Source organism: Eschrichtius robustus, chromosome 20, assembly GCF_028021215.1.
Source record: "Eschrichtius robustus isolate mEscRob2 chromosome 20, mEscRob2.pri, whole genome shotgun sequence".
NCBI lineage: Eukaryota > Metazoa > Chordata > Mammalia > Artiodactyla > Eschrichtiidae > Eschrichtius > Eschrichtius robustus.
The window spans coordinates 8,056,940-8,069,627 of record NC_090843.1 but is presented as its reverse complement, the minus strand read 5'-3'; the positions used below and the strand labels follow the sequence as shown (position 1 = coordinate 8,069,627).

The 12,688-nt window shown below is 43.4% G+C and overlaps 1 protein-coding gene across 1 annotated transcript in view; it reads left to right on the top strand.

Annotated features, from left to right (window-relative positions):
• PRPSAP1 (phosphoribosyl pyrophosphate synthetase associated protein 1) overlaps window positions 1-10,798 on the top strand; it is a 30,877-nt gene extending 20,079 nt beyond the window's left edge. The window contains exons 7-10 of the mRNA XM_068531256.1: window positions 355-500; window positions 8,025-8,095; window positions 8,884-9,030; window positions 10,049-10,798. Of these exons, the coding sequence (XP_068387357.1) occupies window positions 355-500; window positions 8,025-8,095; window positions 8,884-9,030; window positions 10,049-10,207 (523 nt within the window). The 3' untranslated portion in view covers window positions 10,208-10,798. The remainder of the gene's footprint in view (window positions 1-354; window positions 501-8,024; window positions 8,096-8,883; window positions 9,031-10,048) is intronic.
• Window positions 10,799-12,688: the final 1,890 nt, after the last annotated feature.

The following is a 12,688-nucleotide window of genomic DNA, read 5'->3' as shown; positions in this document are numbered from 1 at the left end:
GTTCGATTCCTGGTTGGGGAACTAAGAGCCAGCCTGCCTTGAGGCGCAGCCAAGAAATAGGGGAAAAAACCAAAACAAACAAAAAAACCCTGAAGATGAGTGTGAGACTGTTGGGCAAAGGGTAGAACCAAAATGATCTAGAATCACATACCAGCCCACATCCCATCTCGAGTGCCTCTTGAGGCATTTACATTCCGGCCTGGGCCATACTTCCTGATTTGTAGAAGTAATTCCTTTGCATATCCGTGAAAGGTTGAACGGTGTTTTCATTCTGTGGTTAACAAAGTGATGAAAAAGCAGCGCTTGGGTTTTGCTTCCCATGAACCTCACCCTTTCCCGTCATCTTCCTCTTAGGGCCCAGTCGTACGCAGAGAGGCTGCGTCTGGGTTTAGCTGTGATCCACGGGGAGGCTCAGTGTGCAGAGCTGGACATGGACGACGGCCGTCATTCTCCCCCGATGGTCAAGAACGCGACCGTCCACCCTGGGCTGGAATTGCCATGTAAGATCAGCTCTGTGGTTTTATTCTATTTGTAAATGGAAAAAAGTTTTGAATAGTATGAATGCCTAGGAGTTAATACCTATGTAGATGCTGTTGTGGTATTTTTAAATAATTGAACTACCGTTACGTTGATTTTGCCTTTTTGTCAAAGATTTTGTTACACACTTTTGTAGACTAGGTAAGGACAGTTGCGCTAATCTGGGCAGCACTTGGCGTTCAGAGAGTGAAGTAATCTTAGCTTTAGTAAAAAAGTTGTATGTGTAGTGGTGTGAAATCTTAAGCTTTTATATTTTGGTAAGATAGGTGATAGCAACCACTGATCACATATCAGGCTTTGGTGATCAGGTAACTTTAGCACTTGATTTAGTGATGTAGCCCTTTGACCTGATACCTGACTTATTTATTTATTTATTTATTTATTTTAAAATTTATTTATTTATTTATTTATTTATTTATTTATTTATGGCTGTGTTGGGTCTTCGTTTCCGTGCGAGGGCTTTCTCTAGTTGCGGCAAGCGGGGGCCACTCTTCATCGCGGTGCGCGGGCCTCTCACTCTCGCGGCCTCTCTTGTTGCGGAGCACAGGCTCCAGATGCGCAGGCTCAGTAGTTGTGGCTCACGGGCCTAGCTGCTCCGCGGCATGTGGGATCTTCCCAGACCAGGGCTCGAACCCGTGTCCCCTGCATTGGCAGGCAGATTCTCAACCACTGCGCCACCAGGGAAGCCCCTGACTAATTTATTTTTAATCCAACAGAGTGGAAGCTATTTACTTTGGTGGACTTTTGAGTGACAATAACAAGCATTCTATGCTGGAAGATAAATCATGGTTTTTAGAGGAAGGAGAGTATTTCTTTTTAAAATCTGTATCTATTTGCCATGCCTCAGAAAGATACAGACTAATACGGTGGGAATATACGAGCATGGTTACACCGCAGACGGGTTATTTCAGACAGGCTCCTGTCTAAGGTATAAACATTACAGTTTTTTTCCCCATTCTATAAAATTTCCACTGCTCTGTTTTCAACTTTGGAGGTTTTTATTGTAAGAGAAACAAGTAATACACTCTTTAAATTTTTAGTGTCACAGCATTTTTTTTTTTTGTTTGAGATTTTCATAATTAAAGTTCTTGAATAGGGAATACATTCACATATTTCAAAATTCAAAAAGTATAAAATCCTTTATGGTGAAAAACCTTTCCACCCACCCACCTCCCCCCTCTCCTGCAGCTACTCTGATCTCCAGTGTGGTTGGTTTCCCGTGTATCCATTTAGAGCTTTTATGCAAATACAAGCAAATTCCCTCATTTGCACGCAAACAGTTGTATGTTACACATCGTTCTGCCCCTTGCTTTTTTCATTCATTAGCTCCTTCTCAGTCCATACAGATTTCTGTCTTTACAGTTTCATAGTATACTGTTTTTGGATATGCCATAATTTATTTAACCAGTGCCCTGTTGATGCACTTATTTTTTTTCCCAACCTTTGGGTATAAAAAACAAGGCTCCAGGGCTTCCCTGGTGGCACAGTGGTTGAGAATCTGCCTGCCAATGCAGGGGACACGGGTTCGAGCCCTGGTCTGGGAAGATCCCACATGCCGCGGAGCAGCTAGGCCCGTGAGCCACAACTACTGAGCCTGCGCATCTGGAGCCTGTGCTCCTCAACAAGAGAGGCCGCGATAGTGAGAGGCCCGTGCACCGCGATGAAGAGTGGCCCCCACTTGCCACAACTAGAGAAAGCCCTCGCACAGAAATGAAGACCCAACACAGCATAAATAAATAAATAAATAAATAAATAAACAAATAAACAAATAAATAAACAAACACAAAAATAAACAAGGCTCCAATAGTAATAAACGTCCGTTGGGAATTCCCTGGCATCCAGTGGTTAGGACTTGGTGCTCTCACTTCTGTGGACCCAGGTCTGATCCCTGGTCGGGGAACTAAGATCCCACAAGCCAAAAATAAAAAAAATAATAATAATAAATTTTAAAATAAAATAAAATAAATAAACATCTCGTGAGTCCTTATTACGTGCCAAGAGCCGTTCTAAGCCCTTTAGTAGATCTTCGAATTTGGTCCTCGCACAATAGTACGCATAGGTGCTCTCGTGATTCCTCATTCTGCCAGTGAGGAAACCGAGACACACGGCCGGGGCTGGTGGCGCCAAGGGTTTGGAATGTAGCTGCTGATGCCAGAATCCACACTACTTTGTTTTTTTAGCTTTTTATTTTGAACTAACTGCAGACTTAAGAGAAAAGGTGAAAGAACAGTACAAAATTCCTCTCTCTACTCTTCACTCAGAGCCCCCAAATTGAACATTTATATGCCTTTTTTTTTTTTTTCTGAACCATTGAGAGTGAGTTGCAGTCATAATGCCCCTTTATTGCTAAATACTTGTGTATATTTCCTAAAAACGGAGACTGTCTAATATAAGCACATATGATTATCAGACTCAGGAAAATAGCGTTGTTACAATACTGTTATCTAATCTGCAGACCTTATTCACATTTTACCAGCTGTCCCACCGGTATCCTTCCGAGGAAAAGAAAACAGTTTTTTGGGGCCCAGGACCCAGTATAAGATCACACGTTGCACCAGTTGTCATTTCTCTTTGGTCTCAGTTAATCAGGAGTGACTCCTCTGTTCTTTGTCTCCAGTGACCTTGATACTTCTGAAGAGTGCAGGCCAGTTATCTGTAGAATATCCTTGCGTTGGGGCTTGTTTCTTTCCTCATATTGGGTTGAATCACTTACTACTGTGATTTTTGTCAAATGGAGGTTTTTCTAATTCCCCTCCTTCCCTGTCCGTTCAGTCATTTGTATCAGTGTGGAGTCGTGTTATATTCAGCACGTTATATACTCCATTGCTACTACTACTTGTGTTAATGCTCAAATTGTCTCAGACTTGGCCAGAGAGAACTCCTTCAGGCTGCCTCCCACGTTCTTTGGACATGTCCCTATCGTGTGTTGACTCTTCCTTGTTACTTTCCAGTACAACTAGATGTTCCACGTTCATCTCGTACTTTCTTAGCCCTGGGATCAGCCATTTCTCCACGGAGCCCCAGTTCCTTCAGTGGGAAGTAGTATTTAGAAACCAAGATTTGGGCTCCAGAGTGGACACACTTGGTCACAGTACGTCATTGCCTCTGATTAACCTCGACTTACATTCTTTCATAAGTGACCGAATGTATTTACGGGATAAAGACCAAGAAATCAGATTATTGGGTCAGAAGTTAAGTTGACAGATATTGCCAAATTGCCACAATATTTTATATGGTGAGATCCTCTTCTGAGAATGTTGCCTTATTACTTATTGTAACAGTGTTGTCATTCCTTCATAGATGGTTGGTATGTTTACATTACAACTTTTACAATCGCCATAGGATCGTTTTTTTTTAATTTTAATTTTTTTTACTTTTTTTTTTTTTTTTTGGCTGAGGCATTCGGAATCTTAGTTCCCCGACCAGTGATTGAACCCGTGCCCCCTGCAGTGGAAGTGCCGAGTCCTAACCACTGGACCACCAGGGAAGTCCCCATAGGATCATTTTCTATGATCCCCTTTTACAGATATAGCCAAGGGAATTCTGAAAAAAATGTTATTTCTTGTATGTGTATTATATTCAGTACCTTCCAAATTAAATATGCTTTATGTTTATATATCAGTTTTGCTTCTAGTATGTCATAATAGTTTATTCAACAGTAATGAAGATGAAGACATTAGAACAAGGACAAAGGAAAGCAGACATTCACTCTCGGAGTCTGTGTATTTTTAAGAAAGAACTATGTTATCTTCCTGGAACCCATTTTTAAATTTAATTTTATTTTTTAAAGTATTTTTGATGTGGACCGTTCTTAAAGTCTTTATTGAATTTGTTACAATATTGCTTCTGTTTTCTGTTTTGGTTTTTTGGCCACGAGGCATGTGGGATCTTAGCTCCCTGACCAGGGGTCGAACCCACACCCCCTGCATTGGCACGTGAAGTCCTAACCACTGGACCTCCAGGGAGGTCCCTGGAACCCATTGTTTTAGAGCGGTAGTTCTCAACCGAGGGGGCTTTTGCTCCCCGGAGCATATTTGGCAGTGTCTGGAGACATTTCTTGGTTGTCTCAACGGGGGGGCATGGGGTGCTACAGGCATCTAGGGAGTAGAGGCCACAGATGCTACTGAACAGTTATCCAGCCCAGAATGTCAGTAGTGCCAAGGTTGAGAAACCCTTTTCTAAAGTAATTTATAAAAAGTGAGGTAGTGTAAATGTTTCTCTTTTATAAGATAGAGTTGATACCTCCCTGATGGCAAGGAATCTAATGAACTTGAAAGGATTGTGTGTCAGTGGTTCCACTAAACAGTGCTCTGTGTTTGCCACAGTGGTGACACTTAAGAGCTTGGAATGCAAAAATGAGAGGGAGTCACCTGCTCTGCCTTGATTTTCCTGGCTTGTTAATTGTACAAGTGAAGGTGCGGCTTTCACCACTAAAGTGAAAACCGACATCGGCTCCCCTTGAGCATTTGTTAAATGTTAAGTTTTGACTTGTTTGCATGTAGATAGCATTATGAGCATTATGAGCTTGGAAATAATTTCAGTTCTAGTTCTACTGGCAACCGTATTTTATTTCATATATCTCTTTTTAATGTCAGTCTGTTGATAAAGTTTGACATTCCATTGAGTTAGAAATAGACCAAGATCAAAATGGATAAGGAATATCCATCCCTTTTCACTCTATTTTAAGAGAGGAAGGTTTTTTTGATTCTGGCAAAACAGTAAAAGAGTGTGTGTGTGTGTGTGTGTGTGTGTGTGTGTAATCTAAAGGATGGTTGTAAAAGCAGCACTATTTTACCTGGAAAATGATAATTTTAAATGCAGAAGACAATTTCCTACTTCCTTCGTAAGAACATTGGAAATCATTTGCTAAATTGACCTTTTTACTGCAGTAAGTCGATGTAGTTTTAACAGTGATTTCTGGCCACAAGTAATGGCGCACAGTTCATTTTATTCTTAAACATACTGGGTTTTGTTTGACAAAGTGGAGAAAGAGAGCAGACTCTTAAACATAGAATAATTTTAGCACCCTTTATTCTTTTTTTTTTTTTAATTAATTAATTTATTTATTTATTTTATTTTTGGCTATGTTGGGTCTTCGTTTCTGTGCGAGGGCTTTCTCTAGTTGCGGCAAGCGGGGGCCACTCTTCATCGCGGTGCGCGGGCCTCTCACTCTCGCGGCCTCTCTTGTTGCGGAGCACAGGCTCCAGACGCGCAGGCTCAGTAGTTGTGGCTCACGGGCCTAGTTGCTCCGCGGCATGTGGGATCTTTCCAGACCAGGGCTTGAACCCGTGTCCCCTGCATTAGCAGGCAGATTCTCAACCACTGCGCCACCAGGGAAGCTCAGCACCCTTTATTCTTGACCTTCAGTACATATATTACTTTTACTGGAAAGTTTGAATCATTAGTGTTTTATTTCCTGGGCAAGCTTTTAGAAATTTGGGGACATTTTTTTAAGGCTGTGAGGTCCTATTCTCTTGATGCCATAGTGAAGTCTGCCTCTTTTTTAGTAGCCAGCAAATTATGTATTTAGTTTGTGCCGATCCCAAAGGCAGTTATCAGCTGGGACTGAGCCTTTTTTTTAAGCCTTGATCCTAGCCATGCCTGTTTTTCATTTCAAACTGACAGAAGTTTTTTGGGGAGAGGTAGGCTTACAGAAAAGTCAACAGGAATACTGTGACATGCATCAAACTAGAGCTGAATTTCTGTTGATGTCTGATGAGGGTTACTGGCTTTCAGTCTTTTTCTTTTTTTACAGAGAAAAATGGTCAAGAAAGGGGCCACATCTCTTTAAGAAGCGGGTAGGTCAACGTAACCACCTACCCACATGGTTTAATTTAAAGACAGAATTTGAGGAAGGCTTTTCTGATGTTGGTGGTTTATTTCCTCCCCCTTCTAGGTGATACTTATACGTATGCAGAGCCTTTTTGACTGCCCAAATTTAACAAATTGCCCTTGTTTCCAGGATGGGAAATCAGGAAATGTCTACTGAAATTTGCCAGTAAAATAGTGCTGAATTTCAACTCGGCTGATTTGCTAGTATACGCAAAGGGACACATGTTCTTCCAGGTTTACAGCGCCTGTAGATAGGAGTCAGCTAAAATGGATTGCTTGCTGATAATTACTAAACTATATAACTACCCTGAATTTATTCTATTCCCGCTCCCCCACTACTAGTTTAGTAAATATTTCAGAATTAAAAAAAGCTTCCCCAAAGAAGTAGAATGTTTAGCCTGTTCTTCTGAAATATTTTTCCCCCTCTCAGTTTACTAACCTCCTTTTCAGGGTGAATTCCTATGTCCCTTCTGCATCCTGTAGTTTGCTTTGTACACTGATGGGCCTTTTTCACATATACATTTTGTAGTGAGATAAGAAGCCTCTACTTTAAGGACCAGTTAAATCAGGAAAAGGTGATGGACTTGTGGTTATTGTCTTCGGCTTCCTATCTTTCAGGAAACCGATTATGTCAGTGGTGTAGTTGTCTGATAATAAGGTTACATTGTCCCAGTAAGGTCGCCTTGGAAGAAAATGAAGTAAAGCCAGCTATTTATCCGGCAGTCTGGCAGCCTTTCCCTGTTTACTTTCTGCAGAGCGGCATTTATTTACATTTCTTTACAAGTGGAATATTTCTGTTTTGAGCGGCACCACGGTGCCGCTTCTTTGTGCCGGTGAGATCTCTCTTGCTCTGCTCCTCCCTGACTTGAGGCCTGCGCCGCCCAGCGTCGCCTGGCTCTTAGGCACACGGGGCGGCTGAGCCCTTGAAACGTGGCTGGTCCCAACTGAGAATCGCTGCGTGTGGAGAATGCACACCAAATACAAAGACTTAGTATGAAAAAAAAAAAATGTAAAACATCTCTAATAAATTTGCATATAGATTATGTATCAAAACAATAATATGTTGGCTACATTGGGTAAAATAAAAATCTAGGGGCTTCCCTGGTGGCGAAAGTGGTTGAGAATCTGCCTGCCAATGCAGGGGACACGGGTTCGAGCCCTGGTCTGGGAAGATCCCACATGCCGCGGAGCAACTGGGCCCGTGAGCCACAACTACCGAGCCTGCGCGTCTGGAGCCTGTGCTCCGCAACGAGAGGCCGCGAGAGTGAGAGGCCCGCGCACCACGATGAAGAGCGGCCCCCGCTTGCCGCAACTAGAGAAAGCCCTCGCACAGAAACGAAGACCCAACACAGCCAATAAATTAAAAAAAAAAAAAAAAAAAAAAATCTATTAATTTCACCTATTTCTTTTTGCTTTCTAATGTGGGTACTAGAAAATGTAAACTTACTTTTGTGGCTCGCCTTCCCTGCTGTTGGACAGTGCTGCTCCGGATAGCCTGTTTCTGAGAGAGCCCAGGTTGATTGAGGGGAATCTGCACACTTTTTAATTGTCCGCCCTGGCTCTGCCACCCCTTCCAGGGAATGGCGTTGTGATGACTACATTTACCTAGTGATACGTGACTAACAGAGGTCTTGTGATTTGTCTTGCTTTGCTAGTGATGATGGCAAAGGAGAAGCCACCAATCACGGTAGTCGGAGATGTTGGAGGACGCATCGCGATCATTGTGGTAGGTCACAGTCTTCCTTCGTGTGCAGAGATGACATTACTGACTCAGTAGGTGTCCACCTTAGGATTGGTGTCCAGGGACGATGATGCATTTAAGTGGACCCATCTAGCCTTTCTCACCCAGGCTCCCCTAGGACAACTAGGAGAAACTCTTAAACAGATGAACCGGGATTATTATAACCTACAGGTGTAAAACGAGCACAGTAGTAGCACCTGTAAGTAAATTCGATTCCATAAGTAACCTTTGTCTGAAGGGGTCTGTGTCCTGTCAAACCAGCTGACTTCCTCAACCTTAAGCTCGTGGGCAGTGCAGTGAGCTGAAGGTGGGCTGTTCATTCTCACTAACAAGAATGTGTGTCTTGTTCTTTGTTACTTTAACACGATACACGTGCTCCCAGCTCTAAACGCCTCAGCTGGGCCAGAGGACCGGCCCTTTACAATGGCTCACTTTATTTCTCTGTTCCCCTCTGTTAACTTTCTCTTGGAAAAAAGTAAATGAGACACTGGCTATGTGGGATTCATCAGAAATTTGAAACAGGGAAAGGAGTCTTGGCAGTCTCCTGAACACAGGCCGAAATGTCGCGTATGACTGTAGTGAGGCTTTGCTGCTCTTTCCACGGACAGGCATGCGCGTTACAAGGCCACGCGGTTCCAAATGGACGTTCAGTCTTTGACCCAGGCAGATAGCTCTGATTTTCCATGAGACATCCTCTGAAGCAAAGTGCAGAGAGGTGTGTGTTTATAGATGGGGATGGAGGGGACTTAGCACTAACACTGGTCTCTTCTCAGGACGACATCATCGATGATGTGGAAAGTTTTGTTGCTGCCGCGGAGATCCTGAAAGAGAGAGGCGCTTATAAGATCTACGTCATGGCCACTCACGGCATCCTGTCTGCGGAGGCCCCCCGTCTGATTGAGGAGTCCTCCATCGACGAGGTCTGTCTGCTCTTTTTTTTTCTTTTTTTTTTGAAGTCTTTAATTTTTTATTTTATATACAGAGAGCCATTGTTTCTGTGTAAGGTAGATATCCTGGACGACCCATTCAAGGAAGTTGAGCCACAATTTGCTGCTCTGTTTTCCGTGAATAGTTAAATGGCTCATTCAGTTTTTTTTTTCTTTTGAAATTTTCTTTTTTTGTTTTATTTTAATTAATTTATTTACTTTTGGTTGCATTGGGTCTTCGTCGCTGCGCGCGGGCTTTCTCTAGTTGCGGCGAGCAGGGGCTGCTCTTCGTTGCTGTGCGCGGGCTTCTCATTGCGGTGGCTTCTCTGTTGTGGAGCACGGGCTCTAGGCACGCGGGCTTCAGTAGCTGTGGCTCGCGGGCTCAGTAGTTGTGGCTCGCGGGCTCTAGAGCGCAGGCTCAGTAGTTGTGACGCGTGGGCTGAGTTGCTCCGCGGCATGTGGGATCTTCCCGGACCAGGGCTCGAACCCGTGTCCCCTGCATTGGCAGGCGGATTCTTAACCACTGCGCCACCAGGGAAGCCCCTCAGTCAGTATTGCTTACTCCCTCTCGAGAGGACTGTGAGATCGTGCTTTGGGTGGCTAGTGGTCTGTTGGGGCAGATGTATAGTTAGGAATATATGTCTATTTTCATAAAGATGTGCTCTGTGTACTTCAGTATAATTTGTATTTCAATATGATTTGATACCATAGTAGCGTTCCTCTCAAGACTTGAATTCTTCCTTGATAATAGGAAGGTTTCCCGCAGTGCTGGGGCTCACCCTGTCATTTCTGCATACGTAGACGTGACCTTCCTAAGCTTCTGTTTTGAATCATGTAAACTTTGCCCTGTGTAAAGTCGGGTTCTTTTGTAAAAACTGTACTGAGTGGAATGAGGTTTTATAGTTTGGGCCTTGGTCTGTGGGTACCACACGTTAGGTAAACTTTTCTGAGTGACCACCTTGGACCGCACACATCAGTAACAGCGTTTCTCTTCCATTACTGCAACGACCAGGTGGTGGTGACGAATACTGTCCCTCACGAGGTCCAGAAGCTGCAGTGTCCCAAGATTAAGACTGTGGACATCAGTCTGATTCTTTCTGAAGCGATTCGGAGAATCCACAACGGGGAGTCCATGGCGTACCTTTTCCGAAACATCACAGTGGACGACTAGCTTTCCCGGTTGCCTTGTCCCTGGAACTCCCAAGGAAAACATGTGAAAAGCAGTGCCAACCATTACGTACACAGCATTTCCTTTCAAGGGAGGCAGATGGTCTCTCTTGCCAAGTTTGGTGGGTAGGAGGCATTAAGATGGATGGTCAAGGGGAAGACAGAGATCACGGGTCCATGGCCTCAACTGTCTGCCGTCGCCATCCTGTTCCTTAAAAAAAAGTTAGACACCTTCCTGAAGAGGATCTGAAAATCTTGTTGATGTTGAAAGGGAGTGAAAGGGAGATCAAGTCCTAACTCTCTAACGTTCATTCAGTTGTTTCCAGCGCAGGGAAACGTCCGTGTCAATGTTGAACTTGGTTAGGGGAGCTGAGCACCTGGCACTGTTCCTATTCCAGTTGTCCTCTCGCCAGTCAACTTCGTGCACATCTTTTACAGAGAATCATATTTTTCTTTGAGAAACTCCTTGCCAGCAGCCAGCGAACAATGAAGCATTTGTGGCGTTACCCCTAGCGAGGACATCAGATTAAAAAATCACATCCTAACTCTGGATCTCCGAGTTGCTCTTAAATTGCAAATAAAAGAATTTTCTGTCTTGCTAGTGTCTTCACTACATTGCAGAGCTGCCCACTCTCCTGCCTTCTGTCCAGACTCTGCAGAAGCTGGTGCCTTGAACGCAGGGTGGTCCAGGTCCATGGCTCCTGGACATAAGTCTCCCTCTGCAGGTTCCATTCCCTTCCCTTCACATTCCGTGACGTTCAATTCTTGTTGAATAATATATTTTCAACCTAAATTAAAAAAACAAAAAACACAAACGTAACTGTACTTTTCCCTGCATGACAGGTGACACTTAGGTTGGTTGCATTACTTAGGACTGCACTTGATCTTTCTGCCACCATTTTAAATTACATAATCACGATTCTAGTTGATACCTTATTTGTCGGGCAGGCCTTGCCGCAAATGCGGTGTAGACTTTTTATACCTTTTAGTCTGATCCAAGTCAGGACTGAATGAAACAGGCAGGAGGAGTGTCTGCCCGGAAATGAACTGTAGTAGTCTCTCATTGGTTCTCATAGCTCCTAAGAGATAATAAAGGGCAATTCACTTATTTGTACAATTGTATTTCTCTGCAGGGAGGTTTCCTGGACATTTTTCCCCCTTTCCCAATGACTAGGAAAGTTCCCAGCCCGCCATCAAGACTTGAGCACATTTGCTTTTTCAAGCACACAAAGAAGTTGCCTTTTGTTAATAGTCCAAGTAGGGGGATTCTGAGGAAAGAACTTAATTATCAAATAATTAGCATGGTTGTAGAGGAAGAGCCGCGGACTGTTACTCAGGAGACTGGTTCTGTCCTGGAGGTCGGTCAGATGACCAGTCCTTTCTGGCCCTCTGTCATCGGTTGTGGAAGGGGAGGTTAGGAATTGAAAGCTAAGGTCCTTTTCAACCCCAAATTCCATTTATACCTGCGGTTAATGTTTTCTTTCCTGTGTCTCTAAAAGAGATTTTAAATGTACTTATTTGTCAAAAGCGTTTAGGAGAATATATCTCCTGGGATTAGAATTGGAGTATATTGGAATAAGCTCTTTGCATTGGCGTTTAGTGAGTCCTAGTGTGTGCCTGGCATGATAGCAAGTCTCAGGGACATGAAAATGGAAACGTGAGGGCTTGGGAGCCGATGTTCTGGCCGTAGCTAGTGTAGTAGTAGCAGTCACATTCAGTAGAAAGTCACTGAACTTAGAATGGTTAAGCCCACACACCACACCACAGCCTCCAGTACAGCTGATGCTGAGTCCTTAGGCTTCAACTTCAACTTTGTGATCTGGCCTTAACGTTTTCCTTTTTTTTTTTTTTTTTAAGATTTTTTTGATGTGGACTATTTTTTTTTTTTTAAGTCTTTATTGAATTCGTTACAGTATTGATTCTGTTTTATGTTTTGGTTTTTTGGCCTTGAGGTATGTGGGGTCTTAGCTCCCTGACCAGGGATCGAACCCGCACCTCCTGCATTGGAAGGCGGAGTCTTAACCACTGGCCTGCCAGGGAAGCCCCCAGCCTTACGTTTTCTAATGTAAGAGTGTAAGTGCACAGAAGACTACAAAGAATTTCTTCTTTTGATGATCTCAACAACCACCTGAAGGCCTACTGTGTGTCAGGCTCTGGGTGAGAAAAATGAACAAAAATCCTTGGGTGTTACCCTCAGGGAGGTTTTAGGCTCGTGTCTAAAACTCCATTTCCAGGAAACACTGCTTTTATTGGAGGGGGAGGGAGTGAAAAATGAAGGGTTTCAATTTTACCAGTTCAGACTAAACTAAAAATTTGAGTTTGAAAAGTAGTTAAAATAATACATAGCATAGATGCAGTTACAAGTTTTCTTTAGCTTCCTGAATGTAAACACTGCAAATTGTTACCTGTTTTCTGGGAGAATCTAGTATGGGGAAGTCAAGCCTCAATTTCTGAGGGCATCAGATTCCTCTGGTCCTGTCTAATC